At 55.2% G+C, this 24,530-nt stretch overlaps 8 protein-coding genes across 11 annotated transcripts; 3 read left to right on the forward strand and 5 right to left on the reverse strand.

Annotated features, from left to right (window-relative positions):
• Positions 1 to 424: 424 nt before the first annotated feature.
• H310_04802 (hypothetical protein) lies at positions 425 to 1,578 on the forward strand. Its single transcript, XM_008869306.1, has 6 exons — positions 425 to 531; positions 611 to 722; positions 779 to 855; positions 907 to 1,182; positions 1,229 to 1,336; positions 1,384 to 1,578. The coding sequence occupies exons 1-6, from the start codon at positions 430 to 432 to the stop codon at positions 1,483 to 1,485; spliced, it is 777 nt and encodes a 258-aa protein (XP_008867528.1). The 5' UTR covers positions 425 to 429; the 3' UTR covers positions 1,486 to 1,578.
• A 288-nt stretch (positions 1,579 to 1,866) lies between these two features.
• H310_04803 (hypothetical protein) lies at positions 1,867 to 3,927 on the reverse strand. The gene is made up of 2 exons (XM_008869307.1): positions 2,707 to 3,927; positions 1,867 to 2,454 (listed from the first exon to the last, which is right to left on the reverse strand). Exons 1-2 carry the CDS (start codon positions 3,877 to 3,879, stop codon positions 1,930 to 1,932), a joined length of 1,698 nt encoding a protein of 565 aa, XP_008867529.1. The 5' UTR covers positions 3,880 to 3,927; the 3' UTR covers positions 1,867 to 1,929.
• Positions 3,928 to 4,381: 454 nt separating this feature from the next.
• On the reverse strand, positions 4,382 to 5,077 carry H310_04804 (hypothetical protein). Its single transcript, XM_008869308.1, has 2 exons — positions 4,926 to 5,077; positions 4,382 to 4,736 (listed from the first exon to the last, which is right to left on the reverse strand). The coding sequence occupies exons 1-2, from the start codon at positions 5,048 to 5,050 to the stop codon at positions 4,541 to 4,543; spliced, it is 321 nt and encodes a 106-aa protein (XP_008867530.1). The 5' UTR covers positions 5,051 to 5,077; the 3' UTR covers positions 4,382 to 4,540.
• A 191-nt stretch (positions 5,078 to 5,268) lies between these two features.
• On the reverse strand, positions 5,269 to 8,686 carry H310_04805. Of its 2 annotated transcripts, XM_008869309.1 has the most exons (11): positions 8,410 to 8,686; positions 8,182 to 8,361; positions 7,695 to 8,118; positions 7,356 to 7,636; positions 7,196 to 7,249; positions 6,888 to 7,134; positions 6,763 to 6,841; positions 6,535 to 6,701; positions 6,249 to 6,467; positions 6,015 to 6,200; positions 5,269 to 5,941 (listed from the first exon to the last, which is right to left on the reverse strand). In XM_008869309.1, the coding sequence occupies exons 1-11, from the start codon at positions 8,677 to 8,679 to the stop codon at positions 5,688 to 5,690; spliced, it is 2,361 nt and encodes a 786-aa protein (XP_008867531.1). In that variant the 5' UTR covers positions 8,680 to 8,686; the 3' UTR covers positions 5,269 to 5,687. The 2 variants fall into 2 exon arrangements, with proteins under 2 accessions (XP_008867531.1, XP_008867532.1); XM_008869310.1 differs by having other exon boundaries at positions 6,763 to 7,134.
• An 89-nt stretch (positions 8,687 to 8,775) lies between these two features.
• Positions 8,776 to 17,197, forward strand: H310_04806. Of its 2 annotated transcripts, XM_008869311.1 has the most exons (32): positions 8,776 to 8,917; positions 8,963 to 9,152; positions 9,196 to 9,305; positions 9,356 to 9,390; positions 9,448 to 9,578; positions 9,629 to 9,892; positions 9,944 to 10,095; positions 10,143 to 10,250; positions 10,299 to 10,358; positions 10,407 to 10,503; positions 10,568 to 10,640; positions 10,685 to 10,852; positions 10,920 to 10,982; positions 11,060 to 11,264; positions 11,322 to 11,536; positions 11,593 to 11,862; positions 11,928 to 12,229; positions 12,285 to 12,566; positions 12,618 to 12,797; positions 12,852 to 12,948; positions 13,020 to 13,177; positions 13,237 to 13,352; positions 13,397 to 13,442; positions 13,512 to 13,960; positions 14,015 to 14,092; positions 14,158 to 14,295; positions 14,352 to 14,494; positions 14,543 to 14,654; positions 14,699 to 14,785; positions 14,838 to 14,931; positions 14,993 to 15,076; positions 15,124 to 17,197. In XM_008869311.1, the coding sequence occupies exons 1-32, from the start codon at positions 8,787 to 8,789 to the stop codon at positions 15,202 to 15,204; spliced, it is 4,719 nt and encodes a 1,572-aa protein (XP_008867533.1). In that variant the 5' UTR covers positions 8,776 to 8,786; the 3' UTR covers positions 15,205 to 17,197. The 2 variants fall into 2 exon arrangements, with proteins under 2 accessions (XP_008867533.1, XP_008867534.1); XM_008869312.1 differs by having other exon boundaries at positions 14,993 to 17,197.
• On the reverse strand, positions 15,111 to 17,924 carry H310_04807 (hypothetical protein). Its single transcript, XM_008869313.1, has 2 exons — positions 17,813 to 17,924; positions 15,111 to 17,760 (listed from the first exon to the last, which is right to left on the reverse strand). The coding sequence occupies exons 1-2, from the start codon at positions 17,886 to 17,888 to the stop codon at positions 15,302 to 15,304; spliced, it is 2,535 nt and encodes an 844-aa protein (XP_008867535.1). The 5' UTR covers positions 17,889 to 17,924; the 3' UTR covers positions 15,111 to 15,301.
• Positions 17,925 to 18,805: 881 nt separating this feature from the next.
• On the reverse strand, positions 18,806 to 20,290 carry H310_04808. 2 transcript variants are annotated; one of them, XM_008869315.1, is made up of 7 exons: positions 20,001 to 20,290; positions 19,816 to 19,954; positions 19,725 to 19,772; positions 19,594 to 19,679; positions 19,452 to 19,529; positions 19,291 to 19,395; positions 18,806 to 19,244 (listed from the first exon to the last, which is right to left on the reverse strand). In XM_008869315.1, exons 1-7 carry the CDS (start codon positions 20,160 to 20,162, stop codon positions 19,107 to 19,109), a joined length of 756 nt encoding a protein of 251 aa, XP_008867537.1. In that variant the 5' UTR covers positions 20,163 to 20,290; the 3' UTR covers positions 18,806 to 19,106. The 2 variants fall into 2 exon arrangements, with proteins under 2 accessions (XP_008867537.1, XP_008867536.1); XM_008869314.1 differs by having other exon boundaries at positions 19,594 to 19,772.
• Positions 20,291 to 20,795: 505 nt separating this feature from the next.
• Positions 20,796 to 24,401, forward strand: H310_04809 (hypothetical protein). Its single transcript, XM_008869316.1, has 3 exons — positions 20,796 to 20,918; positions 20,974 to 23,718; positions 23,774 to 24,401. Exons 1-3 carry the CDS (start codon positions 20,865 to 20,867, stop codon positions 24,317 to 24,319), a joined length of 3,345 nt encoding a protein of 1,114 aa, XP_008867538.1. The 5' UTR covers positions 20,796 to 20,864; the 3' UTR covers positions 24,320 to 24,401.
• The last annotated feature ends 129 nt before the right edge of the window (positions 24,402 to 24,530 follow it).

Here is a 24,530-nt window from a genome sequence, read left to right on the forward strand (position 1 = left end):
TGCTGTCATTGATCAGTACCTCGATCTGGTACCAAGTGATCAGTTGTATTGTAAGTACAAAGGGTTATTTCCAATATACTTGTGTTGCTGCTCATGTAGTTTTCTACTGCTCCCAAGCTCTATTGATACAGTATATGGATGTTTTCTTAGTTTCTCAAATATGATCAAACTTCCAGAATTCTTCGAATTTATGTTTTTCAAATGTCTTGAGTCTTTGAGCAGGAATTCAATGTATTTGATACGGAGTTCTAATGTTACTTGGCTCATACAGCCACGCCAAACACTTAAGAATTGGCCCCTCCTCACGAATCAACGCAATATTAACCTGGAATTCGCACACACTCTGGTTGACACACACTCCTCGTCGCCACGCGTTCCCAATCCTCTGAAACTTAATATCTCCTCGACATCACAAATTTCAACCCGCGGATGTCAGGTTGGAATCGCCCGAACACACCAACAATGGCGAAAGCCAACCCCCGAATCCTCGCGCTCTTTGACGTCGACGGCACGCTCACGGCCGCTCGCAAGGTGCGTTTAGTTTGAAGGAAAGCATCTACTTCTCCGCGTGTTCATGGCAATCTCTTACGTCCTGTCCTGTGAACTCAAGGTGGTGACGCCCGAAATGACTTCTCGTATTGCCCAGCTCAAGAAGAAGATCACGGTCGGTGTCGTTGGCGGGTCCGACCTTGTCAAACAAAAGGAACAACTTGGCGAAGATGGTGCGTCCATTCCATTTCCTCCATGTACGCAATGATGTGCCTCACTGGATCAACAGTGATCCACAAGTTCGACTACAGTTTTTCCGAAAACGGACTGGTTGGGTACCACAACGGCGAGTGCATCAACAAGACGGTACTGACGCGTGGGTATGTCCACAGGCCTTTCTCACTGTGGTGTCTATAGAGCCTAAAGGAGTTTATTGGGAACGACAAGCTCAACAAGTTTATCAACTTTACGTTGCTCTACATCGCCAACTTGGACATCCCGGTCAAGCGCGGGACGTTCATTGAGTTCCGTCAAGGGATGTTGAACGTGTCGCCGATCGGGCGCAACTGTTCGCAAGAAGAGCGAGACGATTTTGAAAAGTACGACCACATTCACCAAGTGCGGTCGAAGATGGTCAACGTCTTGCGCGCGCAATTCCCAGACTACAATTTCACCTACTCGATCGGCGGCCAAGTACGTCATCGTCTCGACCGTCGTGTATTCAGACGAGACCTTGTAGATCTCGTTCGATGTGTTCCCGACTGGTTGGGACAAGACGTACTGCCTCAAGTTCTTGAGTTCAGCTGACTACGACGAAATCCATTTCTTCGGTGACAAGACCCATGTGGTACGATCTCGTTTTGTTGGCGTCGATTCATGGTCTTCGACTGGCAGGGCGGCAACGACTACGAGATTTTTGTTCACGACCGCACGATTGGACATGCCGTCAAATCGCCCGAGGACACCATGCGTCTCTTGGACGAACTGTTTCCTTAACTGCGTTTCCTCGACTGGTTAGGCGTTTATTCGACATCAATGCACGATTTTTTTTTGCCTCGTCCGACGTGACGACGACGTTGCGAAAATTCCATGCAGCGTACACAAACACCGTGCCGCTGACGCCGTGGAACTGAATGCGCGGCATAAGGAATCGCTGTCTCACTCTCGCATCGACGACACTTCGTGACAAGGTCGTGGTGGGTCCTTGCGACGCGGACGTCAGAGGACATATCTCGAATAGTTCGCAGTAAGCACATCCCTGGGAACTCCATGTGGCGACCAGGATACACTGGGGCGACGTAGCACGACCCCAGGTTAGAATAACGATGCACGTGTTCGCTCTGGCCACCTCGATTTAACAACTGTTTGAAGCGGTCGGAGGGACATTCCGTCGTGTACCAAGACGGGAAATCGTCGTTCATGCGATATTATTACACCGTCCTACATGTGTGGCAGCAACGCATCGCTAGCGAGGAACTGAGCCATCGGATCTTCTCGCTTCGATTTGTTCATCCGGTAGACTTCCATCGTTTCCGCATCCACGCCATCGTCTTGCATGGACTGGTACTTGCGCTTCCCTTCCAAGCTGGCTTGTTTCTTGAGCTTCTTCTCGGCTTCTTTCAACTTGATCGGGTCCAGCACTTGCGCTTCCTTGGCGTCGCCGTACAGTTCGCTTCGAGACGACGACACGAGTGCGGGTTGGCCGCCCGAGGTGGCCAACGGAAGGGCCTCTCGCACCGGTGCCACCACCGCAGCGTGGGCTTGTGCTTCATCGTTTTCTCTGGAAGCAGCCGCCTTGCCGGCTTCGCCTGTGCAGTAACTCTTGCGGACTTTGGAATGGCAGCACGCAAATCCCCATGCGTGTGCTGGCTTGTCGTACCAGCTGCCCCAAACTTGTGTGTGGTTGTTTTCCAGCGCGTCTTCGATGTATTTACTCTTGGCCACAGCCTTTTCGACGCCTTTCACCTACACATGCACACGATTCTTTATCGAGCAATCCACGACCAACACGACCGCTGACACGATTCCACAACTCTTCACGCAGTCGAGCAGCCGCCTGCACTGTGCAGAGGCAACCTCGGTCGGAGAGCTGGTTGCAACTCGATGGACACAACCCACGCAACGCCATCGTTCCCGAAGTTGACAAGGCCGCGCCAGCCCAAAGCGGTTTATTCAGAAAGCACAAAGACACTTCGATATCGCACAAGGTGCACGTACCACTCGACCGTCGCGAGCATATTCGACGTAGGATTCGGACGCGGCAAGGAGCAATTCTTTGGGCGGCGCCGGTGTCTGTTCGCCGTACTTTTCGAGCATCGCAAGTCGTTTTTCCTGTTCCAATTTCAGCTTCTTCTCTTCGTACTGCTGGCGCATGAACTCTGCGGCGGATGGCGTTGCTTGCGGATGGAGTTCGCCGTCTTGGATCACGCCCTTCTCGGCTGCCTCCCACGCGAAAAGCTGCGTCTTGGCCAGCTTGATGGCGTCGCCCGAGTGACGTACAAAATTATCCCCTTGAAACGTCGCTTCGTCCACGTTCAGGTCCGGATTCGGATTGTCGCGCATCGAACGGGTCTTGGGGTCGTAGAACGCCGAGTTTGGGTTCAAGTTGCGCAAGTACTTGGCTGTGTCCTCTCGGATGCGAAGATTTCGCGCTGTAATCATCATCTGGGCCCCGCCGACACCCCCCTGCCGCGACACGCGCTTCGCAATGACCCGCCCACCGTCTTTGTCGACAAACTCTTCCTCGGAAAAGGCGTCTTCATCGCCGCCGCCGTCCGAATCCGAGTCCGCTCCAGAGTCATTAGCCGTATTGGTTCCATTCTTGTTCATCTCCTGGATGCGCTTGGTCTTCCGAACTTGCTCCATCTTTTCAAACCGTTCAATCGTTGCTTGGTGTTCGTCGGCGTTGTACCCGAGCCATGCGTCCCGCTTCGCGTCGAACGTAAGTTTCCCGTACTGACCGGATCGCACGTCCACGATCACTTCGTCGGCTGCCAGGTTCTTGTTCGACTTCCAAGCACCCACCTTTCGCGGCCGCTCGACGCATTCGGTGGCTTTGTGGGTCGTTGCGCCGCAATTTGTGCATGCGCCTTTTGTAAACTTCTTGCGATACAATGGCTGTTTGAGAGCTCGTATATTGAGGGCATCGGCATCCGACATGGACAGCACTTGGTTCTTCTTCGGGTTAATTTGATGCGTCAACGACGATCCAGACTCGCCCAAGTACCATGGCCGCTTGGAAATATAGTCTGGATTGTGTGGATTGATAAGATTCCCATCAGCGTCCTTCTCAGGAGGAAGGGTGCCGTTCTTTCGTGCTTCGTCAAGTTCCTTCTTCTTGCGCATCTCTGCTGAGTTCATGCGCTCCGACGTGACCACGCTGCTGCTCATGATCTCTGGCCCGTTGAACGATCAGGCGAACTGGTATTGGAAGTAGAGTGGCGAATATAAATACTGCTAGAATATTTCTCAAGTCCTAGTATTCCCAATACACATGTATAATAAAATTTCATGTTTTTATATAATTTTTACCTTTATTATTCACGAGTGTTGGCCAGCATTAGTCAAAAGGTCACACACCCACCACATGCGCCGAGGCAGCGCGGTGAACAAACTTGCACGCTGACTGACCAAGGACGAAATGCTGATGTAGGAGGATTGAGGGTCGAGAGCACGGCGCAAGCTTCTAAGCGGCGAGTACGCTGGACCATACGGGTGCCCATACTGTGTGTCGAACGCCACCAATACGTCGACGTGCTACCTCTGAATGAGGCCTCCATTCGGGGCACTAGAGCACTCGCAATGGTGTACTAGTAATCAGGTAGCAATGCGCACCTGTACCATGGACGTGGCGCGGGTCTATCAGCGCGGCGAAGGACGACAAATGCAATCGTATAGACTAAATCGAATCTGTGTATTGAGAAAAGCCTTTCGATTTGTGTTAACAGGATGAAGCATCATCCGCTGGCACAAACCGCGCAGACAACGCCGCAAGACACCACATCATCGTCGCCGAGACGAAAGGAGCAAGAGGAAGGATACCCCCAGTTGCTTACAACTTCTTCGGGCGGATGCGGGCAGGAGGTTCACGGTTGCGACGGCCTTCAGCCGATCGCACGCGCACGATACGTTGATGGATCGCAGCTTCAATGCTGTAGTAGTTCTTGATGTAGATCTTGGGCAACGCGTACGTTTCGTAGACCGAGGCTTCCTTCAAGTCACGCATGGCCGAGGCATCGACAATGTTGCTACAAGGCGGCACTACATCAGTGCAAAATTCATCCCTGGCGCTGAACCCAAATTCCAAGAATCGCAACAAAAAAGCCGCGCAATAGAGTGTAGCGTTGCTCGGGCCTACGCCGTGCTCCGATGTTGCCACGACCTCTCATGTCAACCCTGTGCCTCCACGTCCCTAGATATCGTCCAAACACACATACCGGACGACAAAGCGCTTGATGGCCTTGTCCTTGGGGATCAACTTGGCCGTCGACACGCAGTGCACGCGCTTGACGTGGCCGCGGTTCTTCTTGTTACGGCCGTGGTTGCGTCGCTTGACAGTCATCTTTACTGCTTTTCTCGTAAAATGACGGTGGGAACCATTCGTTAGGGCCAAAACACACCAAGCGGGAAACCCCTACCCCTTCCCCCGCCATTCATTGGTGGGGGACCAGGTGCAATACAATTGGCCAAAAGTATCTCATTTCAACCAATAGTTGCGCTTCCTCGTGCACGTGTTGCCCTTTAGGATTGGGTATTGTCGATTCTTTTTGGCCAATCCGTTGTCTCGAGGGGTTTGGGCATGGCGCATCGGAACTGGGCCGTCTTCTGCGCTGGCTGTAGCAACCTCCTGGTCGAGTATGGGAAGCGCGGAAGCGGAACGTCATCCCTCGTCAAGCTCATCCCTGCAAGGATCCTCAAGTCGTACGTGACCGACATGGGGACCTGCCCTTCGTGCCATAGTATCTTTGCTAGACCATTTCAATACAAAGGTCAGCTCGCGTGGAAGCTCATGACGCGCAAGATATTTGTCAAAAAATAGAGGCAACCAGCTTCCAACACGGCCGTCAAACTTCATGTGCGCCGACTGAAACTCGCATGCGAGTCACTTCTGAACGTTGCTTGTGGCTTGCACCATCGCACGTTGCTGCATTCCATGGGGGCGTTATCGTTAACTTGGTAGTATTGACTACAACTCGATTCTATGATCTCTGCTGATGTTTACGCTGCAAATATCGCGCCTTTGCCGCGGCAACTGCATCATGGCTGGTCTTTTCCTTTGTCTTCTTGACGGATGGGGCGATTTCGATGGCGACCTCGGCTGGCCCTGATGCCTCTTGAAGGACGGGCACAGGTCGCTTGGTCAATGCATAGCACTCGTTCAGGGTAAGCCGTTTGGTCGGCTCGTACAGTTTTAGCCATGCAGGGTCGACGTCCAAGACATGCCGCATGAAGGCTACCCATCATGAGCATGAGCCACGCCACCGTGCAACATGCCTGTGGAACTAACCAACACAGCTAGACTTTACCTCGACTTGTGTAGACCAATTCGTGGTAAATGCACGTGTGGGGTGGGGACATTTCAACAAAGACGGACGACGGATGGAAATGGACGAGTTGAGTGCCTTGCGTGGCGTCGTTGGCAGGCGCGAGTACTCGGTATACTGGTTGCATCATGCACTTTTGGGCGCCGTGCTGAAAGAATCCAGCGCAAACTACACCACAGTGACCTCTCTGACATCAATACGTATGGAGCAACGTACCTGCCAGGCGGATACGGTCCAGAATTTCCATCGACTTGATGTCTGTCGAAGCCGGGAGTTGGAAAGCCCCGTGCTTGTTGGTGGGGGCATCGATGGCTTTGTCGACCAGGTCTTGAAGCTGTTGTTGGATGCTGGACGCAGTCTGGAACGCACGCGCGTGGAGTCCATGGATTTCACACCATCCAATTCGGTCCGACTGTTTTTTCCACGCATGAAACACTACGCAACTGCTTTGAGAGACGCTTTGGCAGTGACGAGCACGACAATTCCGTAATGTCTTGCGTACAGTTGAGTAGGGTCAAGTGGTCGCCTTTGGGGTGGTGGAATCGTTGCAGCAAGGGCGGCCGGCCATCCTTCTCCTGGTACGGCAGCACAACGTTCTCGACGGATAGCATGGCGACGATCCGAGTGACGTCCGCCGCACAATCCAATCGAATCGCTTCCAGCAACACACTTCAACACAAAAATCACAGTCAGAGGCATCGAATTGGTCATGAAAACGTGATGGGAATACCGTGCCAGCCGGGGTTCCAGTGGGAACTGCGCCATCGCCTTGCCCGTCGCGGTGACGTCGCCTGTGTCGTCCAGGGCGCCTACATTCAGTCGGTGAATACAACTGGCATCCCGTCAACGACGCACCGAGCGTGTACAATTGCTGGAGGGCGTCCAAGATCGAGTCTTCTTGGGGTGGGTCCAAGTACCCAAACCCGACAACGTCGTCGATGCCCAGGACTTTCAAGTACAAGATCGTGTTGGCCAAGTTGGACCGCTGAATCTCCGGAATTGTTTCGTTGAACATCGCCGAATACGATTTCTTGGAGTAGAGACGGTAGCACTTGCCCGCGCTCGTCCGACCCGCACGACCCGCGCGTTGTTGGGCAGAGACCTATACCAAAGGGCGAGGTGAATCGAAACGCCACCAGCCCTGATATCTGCTACGACCACACCTGCGAGATGGGCAGCACAACCAGCGATTCCATGCCCCGCACCGGATTGTACACCTAGCCATGCAATCATGCATCACTGGTACACAGGTGGATCAAGAGCTCTTGCAAGGGAGGACTCATGCACGGAACAACGACGATTTGGACGAGGTCCCCGACGCACCTTTTGCTTGGTAAAGCCAGCGTCGACGACGTACTTGACGCCATCGACGGTGAGCGATGTTTCGGCAATGTTAGTGCACACAATAATCTTGCGACTCTTTCCACATGGACTGAAGATGCGCCGCTGTTTGTCGCTGGTGAGGGCACCATACAAGGGTAGAATGAGCGTGTGCGGCAAAGCAGCTACGCCGCCGTCATGGGCGAGTTGGTCCAGTCGCTTGCGCAGGAGAGCACAGGCTTCTTCGATTTCTTTTTGCCCGGTCAAGAAGACCAAAATGTGACCTATCACCATCATCAAGTGCTGCCGTCGTCGGTGGCATGCCCAAGCCGAACTCTCTACCTTCTGGTTCATGCTCATGAATCTGCATGGTCGTGTCCACAGCCGACTGAATATACGTGGAGACTGGCCCCGACTTGCCCATAATTTGGTGCTGCTTGGAATGGTAAATGTCGACTGGAAACGACCGCCCAGGAATCTGAACCACGGGGCAGTTGTCGAAGAACTGGGAAAATTTGTCTGCGTCTAGAGTCGCCGACGTCACGATCAGCTTGAGGTCTCTGCGCTTCGATAGGATCGAATGCAGCAGCCCAAACAGAATGTCCGTGTGGATGCTTCGCTCGTGCGCTTCGTCCAGCATGACGATCGAGTACGCGGACAACAATGGATCTTGAAGGCATTCGCGGACAAGAATGCCGTCCGTCATAAACTTGATCTGCGTGCTTGCGCTTGTGTGGTCGTCAAATCGAATCGTGTACCCCACAGACTAGTTGGAACATCGTGGCGTTGAGTGGGTGGGGTCAAGGATAGAAAGGCAGCGACGAGGAACCTGAATAGAATGGCCGGACGCCGCCAACTCTTCCCCCACACGCTTAGCCACGGCGACAGTCGCTACTCGCCGAGGTTGGGTGATTGCAATCCGCTTGGATTTTGCATATCCTGCCTCGAGGAGGAACTGAGGAATCTGGGTCGTCTTGCCCGATCCTGTTTCCCCAATACACACGACAATCTACGTCACATGCTGGTATCATCGACAATGCTGCTGCGAAGGAAATACCTGATTGCTTTCGATGGTGTCCAATATTTGCTGCTTGAACTGGCCTACCGGGAGCGACGCTCGCTGAGCTTGGAACGCCTCCACATCCAGTTGAGTCGTGGCGACAGCGTGCTCGTCCTTGACAGATGGTACTTCCTCGCGGGGTTTCTTGTTTGGTCGTTCATGTCTACCCTCATCATCGCGACCATTACGTCGTCGACTGCGAGATCGACTTTCGTGGTCGTGGTTGCGTCTCGCAGGACTCCTGGATCTCGAGCGGGACCGCGGCATGTTTGCTCCTTGTGCCAATTTCAGCCAATCAAAACGATCAATCACGTTTATCTTGGACAAATACAGCTATACAGAAAGCAAGGTAGTTGCACAATCGAAAGGACACAATGCGACAGCTCGCGGCGGTGTGCGCGGCGGTGACCTGCAAGTCCCTTGCTAGTGTGTTCGCTGCAGACCCATGCACCTCGTATCCGTCGCTGACGGTCACTCCCCCGACCTGCACTGCTGTCCAAGTGGGGTAAGTGTGTTTGCACCGCGGCGAAGTGATCGATGTACATCTCAGGTCCAACACGCCTCATGTCTCCCACACATCTTCGATCTTGTCAAGTTGGATTGTAATCGTCGGGGGCTATGCTATCAGCACAGGACAGCCCGTGACGACCAACACTGTCATGTTGTTCGACCCAGCTGCCATCCCTGCATCTGTCGTCATCCCAACGTTGTCGGTGGGATATACTGTCCCCAAACTCATCGTACGACCCATATCGTTGCCATTCACTAACAGTGCACCCATAGCCAACGAGTGTACAACCAGGGTCACGAGCCGAGCACTCATCCATTGTCTGGGACGATGCGATTGTCATCTACGGTGGCCAAAACACTGACTTCATGAACGACATGTGGCGGTACGATGCGTCCAACATGTCGCCCATTGGCCTTATTTGTGCGGCTATAGACTGTGCGTGGGCAGTAGCGGAAGCTCTGGACGATGTACCGTCGCCACGAAAAAGAACGGTGGATCCAGAAAACACTGTGTGCGTTGTGTAGGGGACGAAGTCACTCCCTCGATGGGTTTTGTTCCCTCTGCGCGGAAAGGCCACTCGGCTCTGGTCTACGCCACCAACAGCACAACCATGGTCGCGATGGTGTTTGGCGGGATGCTCGGCACGACGTATCAAGTCCGTCGTCACTCTCTCGTCGGTGTGTTCTAATTCCGGCTACCTTGCAGGACACGAACGATCTCTACTTCACGATCATCTCCAAGTCCGCGGGCTCGACAGCGTGCCAGACCACTCGCCCGATCGTGCTGTGGCAACGTGTCACGACTGTCACAAATAGCACGGGGGGACGTCCGTCCCCGCGATCGTACCATACAATGGTGCTGAATCCCTCGAGCTCCGCTTCGCGCTTTTCAAACTGCGCGATCGTCTATGGCGGCCAGTCCACGGTCGACAACACAATCATGGACGACATGTGGTCCCTGTGCCCCGAGGTAGAGCCTTTTCTCTGGTCACCACTTGACACGTTTCCTGCGGGAAAAAAGCCATCGACGCCATCGAATACTCCCGTCGAGCAGCAAACGTTCGTGTGGACGCAACTGGCTCCTTCCGGGACCAAGATGCCGTTCCCTCGCTTTGGCCACGCAGCCATCGTCCCCATTCCGAACCGATTTATCATTTGGGGAGGCTCCTATCGGTACATCCTCACGTCCCTGTGCCATCCAGCCCACGCAATCGCACTAGCTTTCCCAACGATTACCTCAACGACGCCTGGGAATACGATTTGTACTTGCAACGATGGATTGCCCTGGCACTGGTTGTGGACGGCGCCACACCAATCTCCCCTCGCCGGTGCGGGTCGACATGCGTCGCGGAGGTGTCGACATTTCTGTCCATTAGGTTTCACTCGGCCACGTACACCGCCCAGCGCCAGCTCATTCTACTCGGGGGTCTCGATCGGTACTCGATTGCGAACGACGTACTGGAGCTGCCTCACTGTGGGGACAGATATTCTCTCAAGGATTCGTCGGCGATTCAATGCACGTACACGTCGTCGCAGTGTGCGGCTGGGTCGGTGGCCATGTTTTGCAATGCAACCGATGAAGTACAGACTTTGTCATGGCGTCGAGGAAGGTCCCTCGCGCCTGTGGATGACATGCTGGCGTTAGATTGTCTGCCAGCCGTGCCCCGCGGGGTATTTTGCCGCCGAAGGGGCGAGACAGTGCGGTGTCTGCCCGTCAGGTGGTGCACGCTGCCACTCGCGTTTTCATGTCGACCGTGGACAGGCACGTACTCGACAGACGGGTCGGCGAATTGCACCGACTGCCCCATGGGGACGTACAATGTGCAGTCGGCATCGCCGTCCTTGGCGTCTTGCGAGCGGTGCCCCATCGGAACGTTCTCCACATCCATCCGTGCCACGTCGTATGCGACGTGTCAAAGCTGTCCTGCAGGTGCGCACCGACTGTCTTGACGTCGCATCTCTTGCAATACTGTGCATCGTTTCCTTGAATCATATAGGATCGTTCTCGAACGTGGTTGGGTCGACAGGCTGCACTCCGTGTGCGGCTGGGACGTTTTCAAGTACGTACTCTCGACGACACACGACATGATCTGGTCAACAACATTGGAGCTTCAATGCACTGCGTACTACTGCCCAGGTGCCAACGCTAGCTTGTGTACGGCTTGCGTGGCTGGCACATTCAGTGCGGCCGCGGCCAGCTCGTGCTCGAACTGCGCCCCAGGGTCGTACACACCATTTCCATCCATGAGCTCGTGCTTGGCCTGTCCCCTGGGAATGTACAGCAATGCGACGGCGGCGCAATGCACGGCGTGCCCTCTTGGCACAGCGAGCAGTCGAGTCATGTACTGACAACAACGTTATCATCGCATTATTCGATCTCATGAACACACACACACCAGGGGATCGCTGGCGGACTGTGTTGCGTGCGCGGCGGGGTCATATGCCGATTCCTTGGGGCAATCCACGTGCACGTTGTGTCCCGACGGGTCGGCTTCGTCGGTGGTTGGCAGCTCCTCTCGGGCGTCATGTACACTTTGCCCCATGGGCACGTTTTCAAAAGCAATCAAGTCGACGTGCACGCCGTGTCCTCGCAGCACGTATGCACACCAAACTGGTACTTGTGTCCACCCTAATGCTTTAAGTGTCGGCGATGCTGACACGACGACCCAGGCTTGGCCGCATGCTTTGCATGCCCCGCGAATACCTTCACCAACGGCTCAACTCTGGCCACGTCAATGGCCGCTTGCATTCCGTGCCCAGTGGGGACTCAGTTGCATGCTGCGTCTGGCACGTGCACGAATTGCCCTCCAGGCACACGTCGCAACGTCAACACGTCGGGCTGCGTCCTCTGCCCACCAGGGTCGTTTACGGCGACCGAAGACGACGCTCAAGCCACACAATGCACCGCGTGTTCGCCCATGCAAGCATCCTCGAGCTATGGTACGAGAACCACAACGAACGTGGAGAACACTTCCATCACGTGCCGTCTGTACAAATGGCGGTAGGGTCATCGTCGTGCGATGGTTGCACCCTTGGAACGTACTCATCGAACCAGTGGAGCACGTGTTTGGCGTGCGCGACGCCGTGCCCCATCGGCCGCAACGGACTCGTGTGCTCAAATCAAGGCACGTGCGCTTACGGAGGCTGCACGTGCAACTCAAACTCGTACGGGTTTGCATGTGGGTCCATCGTGCAGTTGGCGGCGACGACCACCAGCGGCGTCATCTACTTTGCCACGTCCAACAACACGATTCTGTACGATAACGTGACCAACTCCGTGACGCTGCAACGAGAAGGCGGGTGCCGGGTACGTTGGACACCACCTTGGCACGATCATGTTGAATTTGGCGACGAGTTGGTAGGGCGCTCTTAGCGTTGTTGTGTCGACTGGTGGAGGCAATGCGACAGCGACCAACGGCGGGCTCTCTGTGGGGTGGACCGCCACTGTGACCTTTACGGACCAGCAAGTCACCAAGACACTGACGCTGCCCCTGCACACCGTCACGCAGGGCTGTGCTTCCCTTCGACTCGTCCTGTCTGATCCGTATCCATCGCAAGTATCGTCCAACGTGTCGGCGACGGACGGCGCGAATGTTGTCATTCTTGTACAAGCCACCACCGTTGCCACCACGAGTGTGCTCCAAGTACATTCGATTCCCACCACTCGATCGGTGCATGGCATGGTGTTTTGATAGGTCGTTGCCACCACGACTGGCTACAACATTTCGATCGCGGTGTCGAGCACCGCTGCGACGTCGACGAGTGTGACGCTGCCGCCCTTGGCCATGCCATCCATCAATACGTTTCTATACTTTGACACGAATGTCGATTTGACAGTTGTCCCGCTTGTGCCGGCAATGCTGGCCGCCCTCGAGGTGCACACTCCCCCCGGGATTCGTTTTGTGCTCACATGCCATCGTTTTGTGCAGGCGCAATTTGCTTTGAAAGACTGGCGGTTTGCACACAATATGAATGGGACTCCGGCGTTTATCAACGACGCCGCGGGGCTGTACACCCGCTTGAACGGTGCCACCATTCATCTTCGCCACGCAGTTGTCTTGCCAACGAAAAACTCAATATGCCGTTTGTACTGGTAGCCATCGCAAGCGTCGCGGCCACACCGTTCCATGGCGAGTTCCTCAACGCGACCTATCTGTCGAGTCTTCCATGGGCACCGGGAGCATTGCGACAAGTGGTCGTTTTCACAGCCGCCACAGCGATCGCGGCTTCGACGTCCGCCGCCAGCATTCGACAGGTGCTCGTCAAAGCCTTCCATTGTAGCATTGGCGACCGAGTGAGGCGATGTCTGTCTAGGAATGCGTTCAAGCAAACGCAATTCCTTTGTTTTTCACATCGACCGGCGCGTTTCCCACCATGTCGGCGTTAGCGTCAAACATGGGAATTGGAGCGATTCGATCCTACACGCCAAGGTGCGTGTCAAAGCGACCAAGGCACACTGACATGCCCTGGGCAGCACATTTGTGACAACGCTCGGACAACTTCTCGAGGCCGAATCCCCGGTAAAATCTCTTTCCACACAGACCTTTCAAACCATAGCGTCGTAAGCGGTGGTGGCGACGTGGACTCAGGTTGGATTTTACGTGGTGTCGAACCCGTACACGCTCGTCCAGGCTGCGTCTGGCACCCGGCAAGCGGTGACGTTGTCGTTTCGGAAAGCTACAGCGATGGATCCATCCCCGATTTTTGTCGTGGCAAATGCCCTCGGCCTTGGGGTTCTCCAACTCACGCTTTTCACAAGTCTTTCATCGTGCTCGCCCCCGCCAGCAGCCGCCCCGACATGGCCAGTGTCGACTGGCTGGATCGCTCCGTACTCGTTAACGACCGACCTTGCTGCCCAGTGGACACTGCAAACAAGTCCTTCGACTCAAACAACGCTGGTTGCACAGTCGTCGCCACAAGGTCCAGGCATGACGATTCAAACGAGCTCAAAAGCCAGTTATGCCCAAATGGTTCCTGTGCATCTCCAACCCGCCACCCCGCTGATTGTGCGCGCGTATGTAAAAGGCTCCGTCTCCACGTACGCACTCGCGTTGAACTGTGAGCATGTGCTATATCGGCATGAATTGTTCAGAGGGTCCATCGAACTCGTTCTGTACGCATCAAACGGTGCAACTCGGGTGGCGCTGCCACTGCTGACCGTCAATCCCAGGTGTCGATCCTCGAACGCTAGCCGTCGATCCATGCTGTGGCTGATTCCCCCGTGGTTTGATCTAGTCTTCCAGATTGGCAATTCGTGTATGCTCGTGTGATCTTGAACGACACGACAATGTCGCTACAGCTCGTCGTCAACACGTCCACGACCCTCCAAGTCGCAAACCTTGGCATGTACCCCGAGCCAGCGTTTGCATGCCAGTAGGAGCTGCTACGACGTAGCCGTCTTGTCGGGATCGCCTCACACACGTGGACAGGTGCGGGCCAGGATTTTTTGTTCACAAAGGCGCGTGCCAGCGCTGTCCGAGTGGATTTTCGTGTGGCGGTGGGGTCCTGTCGGCCTGCACCAAGCAAACGTACTCATTTGGGGCGTTTGCTACATGCAAACCATGCCTCCCTGGTGCGTCGTTGACGTGAGAGAGGTCGTTCCATGTGGTCCGGAACGTAGGATGGACTTGCTCGGGCGGTCTTGCGTTGCCGTGCCCTAAAGGCACCTACACAACAGACGCGACCACGTGTGTGCCATGCCCCGCTGGATTCAAGTGTTTCCAAGGCCAAAAGTACAACGGATGGTGTGTGTTATGGAGGTTCATGGGAGTGTTAGGACGTCGTGTGCAGCGGGGACATTTGCCCCCGGGAATTCCTCCGTGTGCAGTCTGTGCTTGCCTGGAACGTATGCTAGCTCGGGAGGGTACTGTACGCCTCGGCAGCACGTTTGATTGTTGACCCGATCGATGGAGTAGCGCCAAGGATTGTGCGGTGTGTCCGCCAGGATATACCTCGAATTACCGTCGGGACCACTGCATTCCGTGTGCGGCTGGAACGACATCCACTCAGGTGTGTGTTTTGAGGTCCATTCAAGATGAAAAGAGAGCTTGAAATGGATGGCATGGAGTAGGGGGAGAAGGGGTTTCGGTGCAAGTCGTGTGAAAAGAATACGTTTGCTCTTGCTGGAGCGACGACTTGCACAAGTTGCCCCAAGGCACATGCCTCGTGCAAATTTATGGATTTGACGAGTGTTGTGAGTAGGGGTCGATGACGCTACTTCCAGGGTCCCTATGGTGCTTGGCCTGTCCGTCCACCTCAACCGACCCCCACTGCCTTCCGTAAGGCGAGACGAACACAGTTGGCACTTAATTCCACCTTGAGTCACTATAATTGCAGCCTCGTGCCATGCACACCCTGGCTAGCACCCGAACTCGAATGGCTACCCATTCCACACCCTGACTCGAATCGCTCGACCACACAGTTCGAGGCCATCCAACTCCAACGCTTTCTTCAACGCGTCTTGAACGTCAAATGCAACGTGAACGACCGATTGCGGTACGCCGGTGGCCGACACGTCCCGGTGAAAATGCGCGAGGGGACCGCAGATGCTAAACATGCGGCGAAGCGCGTCGCTGTTCGCTCGTTTTGAAACGTTGGACACGTGGACTTGAAACCGAGGCGGCTTTGAGATTGGAGCCGTCGACGATGATGAACGACGTCGTTTGGGGATCGTAAAGGCCGGCTCCCAGGCGTCGGATGCAACGGACCGGGACCGCTTCTTGGTCTTGTCCGTACTGAAAAGATCGCGGGGGAGCGAAGGTGGCGACCGACGCGATGGAGACTGGTGATCACGGATGGTGGAGCCCCCGTTTTGCGGGCCGTAGCAGCTTGGTTTGGAGTGATGGGCCAGATGGGCTTCGCGGGCTGGATCGCGAGGATTGGACTTGTCGCGTTGAGGGTGCTGGCTCATTGAACGATGCCGCTGCATGTGGCCAAAAGAAGGAGCGATGCTTTTTGACCGCTTTCGGTTCAACGTATGGCGGAGGTCTCCTTCGGCGAATCTTGACGTCGACGGGTGAAGGATGGACCGTGGCATGGATGGCTTGGGCTGATGGGACCGACTCCCGTAACTGGGTTCGTCTATCTCGTCCGGACTTGACATGGACAAATCGACTACATCATGCCGGGAAACACTTTTCGATCTGGAAGGCGTGTCATGTCGATGCGATTCGCTTTTCGACCGAGACGAGAGTTCCAATCGATGGGTTACGCTCATGGATCGGCTGGAGTCGTGTGTGGCTCGCTCACGCGTTGGGCGTACCGGACCATGATCTTGGCCGGCCGACGTCCTCTGGTTTTCTTTCGGACCGTAATGACTCCTCGATCTCTCGCGGGGCCGCTCTACCCGACGATTGGGGCGGTCGTGGGTCCGCTCTTTGCTTCGGCCTTTCGCCCTGTCGTCGGTCGATGGTCGACAGTGACTCTTCGATCTATGCCGGTCGTGGTTTGACCCACACTTCTCATACTTGTCGCGGCATCGACTCTTGGATCGATCCCGCGAGATTGCGCCATTGCGAGGTCGACTTTGCGACCGATCTTTTCCGCACTTGTGCCTTGTGTCCCATCGGCTGTTGCCCCCACGCCGCATCTTGCGTCGATCGTCGTCGTCTTGAAACCGGTCATGTTCCCAACGCTCCGGGCTGTCGTTGCGGCTAGACCGCCGCTCCCACGTCCGTCCCCGGCGGTCATCAGGGCTGCGTTCGTCGGGACTTGGTTGTGTTTTGCGCCGAAACTTGCGCATTTTCTTCTCGACTTTGGCCATCATGTCCTTATTGCATCGATCGCCGAATCGAACCTTCAATTGTCGGCCCATCAATGTTTCTCCGTCCAGCAACAAGGCCTGAACCCCTTCGTCCGCTGTGGCAAACGTTATGTGACCCCATTGCGGCTGCGAACCCCGCCGAAAGTACCGAATGTCGCCGCAGTGCTTGAAGAAGCGGCGCACATCTGCATCCGTCGCGTTACTGCTCAGGTTGCCCACGTAAAACACGCACATATCCATCGACGGATGGTATGGGATGGTGCGCGACAAGCCAGATGCAGAGTCAGAGGACAGCTGCCTCGCGTGGGAGTGAGACCGAAGGCGGCGAGAAAATGGAGTAGTTGAAACGGGCGGTGACCGCGGTCGCGATTTGGATCTGTACAACGTGGGGTGCCGCACGGAATCGGGGCTGTCCGGTCGCACTCTCGACGTGGATCGATGGACTCGTGAAGGTGATACGGAAGTGGGCGCGTGGGAAGCCACGGATGACTGAAGGGTGCTGGTTTGAGGTGCTTTCGACGATAGGGTGTCGACGTCGCTGCGAGGTCGGGACTTGTCCCGCGGGTCGGCTGGCCGACGCTCGTAGTTGTACAGACCGCGCATGCTTTCGAGTCGCTTTTCTGGCGCGGGCACAGGTCGCTTAGTTGAAGTCAATGGCGTTGGCTTTCGAGTGGGAATGCTCCATGATTCATCCACTGCGGCCGGTGCTGTTGAAATCTGATGGGGAGGCGACGGGATAGCGGCTGGCAGGGGAAGCGCCGGACTGATCGGAGATGTCCATTGTTGTTGATCTCGACTCTGCGCTGCTGCTGCTGCTGCTGCGTAAGCGTCGTGTTGAAGCAGATGCTCGAGAATCAACTTGTTTTGCTTGATAGTCGCCCACTCAATTGCTGTCTTGCCATTATGAAAGGACAGGTTTGGATTCGCGCCTTGCTTGAGAAGCGTCACGACGTTCTCGACGCTTTCGACTTCGCATGAGTACGCCAAGAGCGCGCCAAGCGTGTTGTTTTCTTCGGGCACGTACACCTCTGGTGGCGTGTTGGTAGGGGGTAAAAGGGAGTCAAGCCACGACGGATCTAGCACGAATGTCATGGCGTCACACGCGTAATGGACATGATCACATCGTACCAAGGTTTTGTTCCTCGAGGTCATGGCCTCCATCACCGAGGAGTAAATCGTCCAGGGTCGGCCCGCCGTCGACCATTGCCGCCGCCGCCGTTGGAGCTGTGGCGGATTTTGTGGACTTTCAGCTGATGGCCACATTCGATTGGCTCATACGACTATCCAATCAGATCGTTCTATTTCCCAAAGATTTGAGCCGTTCAAGAAGGCGCGACCATGGGAATCGGGTGCGCCAGGTCCACCCGACAACAAGGGGCAGAACGATCCGAGCTTTGCCGGCGGCGTTGAGCCCACCAGGATATACCTCCAATTACCGCCGGGACAAGTGCAATCCGTGTGCGGCTGGGGCGGTATTTGGTGTTTCGGAGGTCCATTCTCGATGAAAAGTGCATGAAACGGCTGGCATGGAGCAGGGAGAGGAAGTGTTTCGGTGCAAAGCTTGTGGAATCAACACGTCTTACCAATAATGCCGTTAGTAGACGAGGTGCGCAGCATTTGCCTGGATCCCACGGAACCCAACGACAACGACTCGGAACGACATCCCTGTCTGCACAAGGGACCATCGCTTTCATGTTGGGTGTTTGACCATGAGGGGCATGGCGTAGCACCCACCGATTGACTACTGTGACGACAATTTTGCTTGCGCTCCCTCGGACGACAGAGTGCGTGGCGTCGGTATCGCAATCATATTTCCGTCATAGTCTCGTGGTTTGTTTAGGGCAAACCACGAGACTACGACGGAAATATGATTGTAATTCGAAGTGATGTTCGACGAGAACCGTGCTCAGCAAGATATGGTGCGAATGAGCGCGACGACCCACTTCTGCTTCAGCTCGTGGGAGAAGTGGATTTTGTTTTTGCCGTCAAGGGCACGTATCTGCGAGGCGCAAGCCCCGACGTGACTTCGTTGGATGGAACGTCCGCGCACATTGTGGCTGCAAGCTTCGGGAAGTTGACATTTGCTCGTCCATGGTGCTCTCTTAGAAGACGAACACTATGCAGGCCGTAAGTATCCACCGGTCCATGCGTTGCTCGGTCGAGTGCACGACTATTGTGGGGATTGCAATGCGTGCCAAGAACTGTGGATCCCCAATTACTCTCTGTGCTGATTGACGGGAAATTGCGGCGGCCGAGATTATCAACGAGCTCACTGGGCGCAAGCAACACTACTGCCAATGGCACACTGGACACGACAATATCGCCGACTTAGCCTAACTTACCACATCTCCGAGACGCTCTGACACCGATATTCCATCGGCAGATTACGGCCAGCGACGTGTCATGCATTATGTGTAATGCATTAGCGCAAGGACGACGGTCCGTTGTTCGTGCCAGAGGCCTCGAGCTTGGCGGCGAAGGGGGCTGGTGGGGGAACGACCGTCTCGATGGGCTCGAGCTGGTTGGTGTCGTCCATGAGGTTCACATCCATCTGCAGAGGCTTCTGGCCATAGTCAATGGACGTGAGAGGGTTGTGCAACATTTACCTCAGATTTGGTCACAACACCGTTGTCGTTGGAAGGCTCCATCGTCGTGGCGACAGCGATCCGTTCTTCGGTCGCCGCAGCGCGACGCCGCCACGTGGACTTCCCCTAACCTATCCATCAGTCTCGATGCAATCTCCATGTCCTCAAGGATTGTGGCGTACAGGAGATCTCGCATGGTCGAGACACCCCAACTTCGCGATGTGAGCATCCATCAGCGTCGGTAGCGCCGACGTCAATGCCTAAAGGTCGCCATGGCGTAGTGGATGAGCGCACCAGAACGAAGTGGATCGTAATGTACAGTACCATATCCGGGTATTTTTTCGTGGCTATGATGCCAAGTGCTTCGAGGAACATGGGATAGGCTATCCGACGCACTCCTTTCGCTTTGACTTTGACAAAGATGAGATCGATGTCGACTGTCGAAAAATGCCCACCCACAAGGTCGGGACATTCACGGCAAAACTTGGCAAAATTCGCATTATCTACCATGCGTCGTATCAGAGCTGGAATCACATGGATGCGTACCCATGGTGACTTCTGACGTGCCGTGGGCACCGGTGCGGCCATATCGACAGTAAAATTGAAACACTCCTCGGAGAAGGGTGTGAGGGTCGTTCGGGTCGCCGTCGAGTGTTGCTTGAGGACATGGTGTCGCGACGGACATCTTCGAACATCCCAATTAATGACAGAATGAGAAAAGATGCAAGTACCGTTGCCACAGACGCGTCGAGTAGTGGGCAAGATTTCGTCGACCGGATCGTACGTCGATGCTTGATTTTATCACTTGGACGCTTACGAGTTGCTGCTGAGGATGCCACTTGTCCATAGAGTCGAGTGAACACGTCTTCCTTCTCATCCGTCTTCGATTCCATCGTGCAGTCGTGAAGAGAGCGCTGTAGAGGCAGGTGATAGCCGGGCTGTCGTGCTGCTGGTGGTGATGGGGCGGCAGAGAAGACGGGGCACCTGCCGAACTTGGCGCGAATACCCTTTGGCAATTTTGACAGAAACGTTCAAAATGAATGCCACACAGCCAATTAAATGAATCTTTGAATTATATGTGATAAATGTGAGTTCATTTATTTGAAATTGTGTCGACGTCATCTGTACAATGGTGACGTTAAACGGTTCATTCATGTTCACGTCCACGGAATGGAATACTGTAAACCGCGACTTCAATGGGTGGTCTCTGGATAAAGCCAAACAAATGTATAACTCTATCGTCGAGATAATGCATGACGACGGGGCAATGTCGAAGCAATGTAGATTGCGGTGATGGCCATGTGGCCGGTATTCAGCGGTTTCTAGAAATTTGGAGGGAGAGCGCTTCCAACGTCCGGATAAGCATATCCGGTATGGATCTGGAGTACTAGTATTGAAATATTCGTGGAAAAATAAATGTAGAGACTTTGTTTTATTCCGAGCTAATTTTACTATGGAATTTTTACATTGATGGCAATATTATATGCTGGAAAATGAACAGAACTTCATAAAAATATTCATATTGTGCGGCGTATAAATATTGCCCTCGTCCCACGACGACGTGCAGATTCCGCAGTCCTGCCCGCAGCATTGGCATGGAGGAACCGATGCATGAAGAAGAGGAATGCCGCGTATGTCGTGGCGAAGAAGTACGTGTGTCCTGGACGTATAGATGCATGGGAAATCGTAGTAATTTGAGTGTAGGAGCCTGGACGCCGTCTCTTTGCGCCATGCAAGTGCAGCGGCTCCATTCGGTTTGTTCACTCGGACTGCTTGACTGAATGGCTCGCGATCTGTAAGAAGGACATATGCGAACTATGCGGCTACAAGTTCTCGTTTCAGCCTGTGTACGCAGAAGGGTCTCCAAGGACGCTTCCGACGCAGGAACTGCTTTTGTCCGTGGTCATCGTTGCACTCAAGAAATGGCTGCCACTGGTTATTCGCGCCGTGCTGGTGTTTCTCGCTTGGGGCGTCGTCGCACCATGGTGCACGAGCTGGTTGTATCGGCTGTGGCTGTTGCGTGCTGCAACGATGGGGTCGATGAACTTGAACGACCGACTCCAGAATTACGACTTGATCTTGGCGGATGTGCTCTCCGGCATTGTCTTGGTCGTTGTGATAGTCTGCTCTTTTCTGTCGCTGATGAGTTTCGCGGATTTTTTGCGCTTCAATATGGACCGCATAATGGAAGAGCCGCTGGTACACGACGACGCAGAGGAACTCCGCCATCGCGAAATGCTCGTGGCGCAAGAGATGGAAGCGGTTGAGATGGCCGTGCCCCAGCCACTGCACCAGCAGCCCCTACAACGTGGCCAACAGCATAACCACGCCCGCCGCCTCATCGAGCGCATCGACGGTGTTGATGAGTGGCTCGGTGACCATGATGAGAGCGATAGCGACAACGATGCGTCCGATGATTCCGACGAGGACGGCCCGAACGGGGTCGAACTGCAGTTTGCTCGTCGCGTCCACGAGTTTCGCGTCCGCCAACCGATGGCTGGCCAGCCTGAACCGGTGGCACCACTGCCCCAACGTGACATGCATCCCCGCCGCCTTCGCCTGCGAATTCAAGACAACTTGCCACTGTTCGACCACGCGATTCAACTCATCCCACACGCCGCTGTATTCCGGCCGCATGTCGCGCGCAACGTCCGCCCCGATCCCCGCGTCGCAGAAGCGAACAACGCAAACCCACGTCGGCGCCGACCGCTCAACGGCCCTGCCGCGCGAAACAACGTTCGGAATAATCAAGGCGATGGACTCAACAACCCCTGGGACGATGACCTGGACCACATGGAAATCAATATTGCGATGGACGAAGTCATTGGGTTCCGCGGCCCCCCATACGTGTTGCTGCGCAACGTGTGCTGGTTTTTGGCTTTCAACGGCGCGTACCTCGGCATCTTGGCTTTTTTACCGTACACCCTCGGCAGCACGATTGTCGTGTCCATCGCCAAAGGATTGAACCAGGTCGTCGGCGAAGAGGCCCATTTCGATCCTGTGACCTCCCTGGGGTTTGATGCCTCCAGCGGGTGGGCACACTTCGTTGGCAAAGTCGCCAACACGACCAGCCTCGGGCAATCCCACGGCGACTGCCTCCAACTCGTCGACGTCCTCACGTGCGGTGTGGGGTATTTCGGTTTCTGTGTTGCGGCCATGTCGTGGCGCGTGATGGTCAACACGATCTCGCTGTACACTCCGCACCCGCTGCTCGCAGGCATGCTCGGCTTCCTCAGCTGCATGAATGCCCTGGTTAAGGTCGGCGCCCTCCTTCTGCTCAAGATGATTGTGTTGCCCATTATTCTCGGGTATGGCCTGGACGCTGCGACGCTCACGCTCTTCTTGGCATCGCCATGGGATCGCCTTGACTTTTTCTTGGACCAAATGCTGACATCTCTGATGGTGCATTGGGTCCTCGGTATCAGCTTCATGCTGTTTGTGACGGTGGCCGTTCTACAGCTCCGTGAAGTCATGCACCCCGATATTCTCGCCGCGACAATTCGCCCCCAAGAGCCCAACCAAGACATCTTGAAGAGCATGCTGGCCGAATCGAGCGTCAAGCACGCGCGCCGCATGGTCCTCTCCCTTGCAATCTACGCCATGCTCTTGACGACCCTCGTCTTTCTCCCCGTGCGGTTGGCTTATATGGCTGTGCCGACCCTCTTCCCCCTCCAATTTACGTTCCATTACGTCTTTGCGCCACTGCAAGTGCCGCTCGAACTCGTCCTGGCCCACATGACAGTGCTCAACATCCTTGACACGTACAAACACGAATTGGGCCACATGCAGGCGAAGTGGATGTCGACGCTGTGCCGCCGCTTGGGCCTCGTTGAGTACTTACTCCCACGGGTTCCCGCGCTCCCTACTGGTGCATCCCCCTCGATCGATGATAGCATCATCTTGGGTGTCCCCCCGCTCAGCTTCAATCCTGTGAACGACCCCCCGCCAGTCCAGGAACGTCTGTACGGCGCAAGGTACGTGCCGTGGCCGGAAGATGGCTTGGTGGACCCGACTGTCGTCGAATACAATCTTCTCCCCCGCACGATTCCAACCCATTTGTCGCTTCGACTGGGGGCGTTGATGGCGTGCTGCTGGGTCACAACGGTGATCATGATTGGCATGACGACGATGAGCCCTCTGTATCTTGGCCGGCTGTCGATGGCCATGTTGGAACAATTCTCGGGCCTCCGCCACGACTCTTTGAATGCCGCGGCTGGTGTTGTCGCGATGTGGGTCCTCATCAACGGCTTCAAGCTGTGCCGAGTGTTTAGCATTCAAGATAGTGACGTGCATCCTCAGCTGCTCGCGCAGGGTTTTTCGATGCGGCACTTGAGCAGGACGGCCCTCGTTCAGTTGGGTGTGACTTGGTCGATCGTGTTCCCAGTCCTGATTGGGCTTGTGGGGTCGCTGTTGCTCCAACAAGTTCTTTCCTGGTCGCATCTTCCACAAGTTCGTCTGCAGTGTCGTTGTCTCCGGTCCAGTCTAACTTCTTTCTTGGCTGTAGATGCATGCGTTTGGCTTTGTCGTGCTGCACCTATTTGTGTGGTGCATTTGCTATTTCCCCCTGACCAAGCGCCGCCACAATCAAAATGTCGAGCCGGAGGTAGTTGCCGCAGACGCTCCTGCCCCAGTCGACCGCATTGACGAACTCCGCCAAGCCGAACCAACCGTGGTCAACTCGATGCAACTGGGGTTCGAACAGTTGCGATTCCACGTGCAGTCGAACGACGATGGCGTCGAACACGCGCGCGACCTGCGCCACCGGCGTTTCGACATCCAGCGCTTTCACGACCATGTAATTGTTCCGTTGGGACGGGCGATCGTGGTGTGCACCGTGCTCCCGTGGATGTGCACCAAGGCGTATGCCATGCTCGGATGGTCCAACTTGAACGAAACGCACGTGTTCCGCGCGGCGTTTGCGACTCAAGTGTTTGGCCTCGCCATAATCACGTCCAAGTCGACCGCATCGAGTTGGTTCCGTGCGCTGCACGACTCGATTCGGGACGAGCGGTACCTTGTTGGAAAGCAATTGCAGGACATGGTCCGATAGGTGTCGAGAAGGGATTGATCGCGCAGTAGGTGCATCCATAGAGCAAGATGAAAAATAATAGTCGCCATCGTGTTATGAAATATGGTCTAGTGAAGTGGCAGGGGATGCATGGCTGGGACGAAACCAGCGGCCATGGCGTCGGCGGCGGATGTGGTCGGTCAGCACCAATTCGAGCCCCAATGAAAGGTGCCACTAAAAATAGGGGCGCAAC

Source organism: Aphanomyces invadans (genome assembly GCF_000520115.1).
Source record: "Aphanomyces invadans strain NJM9701 unplaced genomic scaffold supercont1.8, whole genome shotgun sequence".
Taxonomy (NCBI): domain Eukaryota; phylum Oomycota; class Saprolegniomycetes; order Saprolegniales; family Verrucalvaceae; genus Aphanomyces; species Aphanomyces invadans.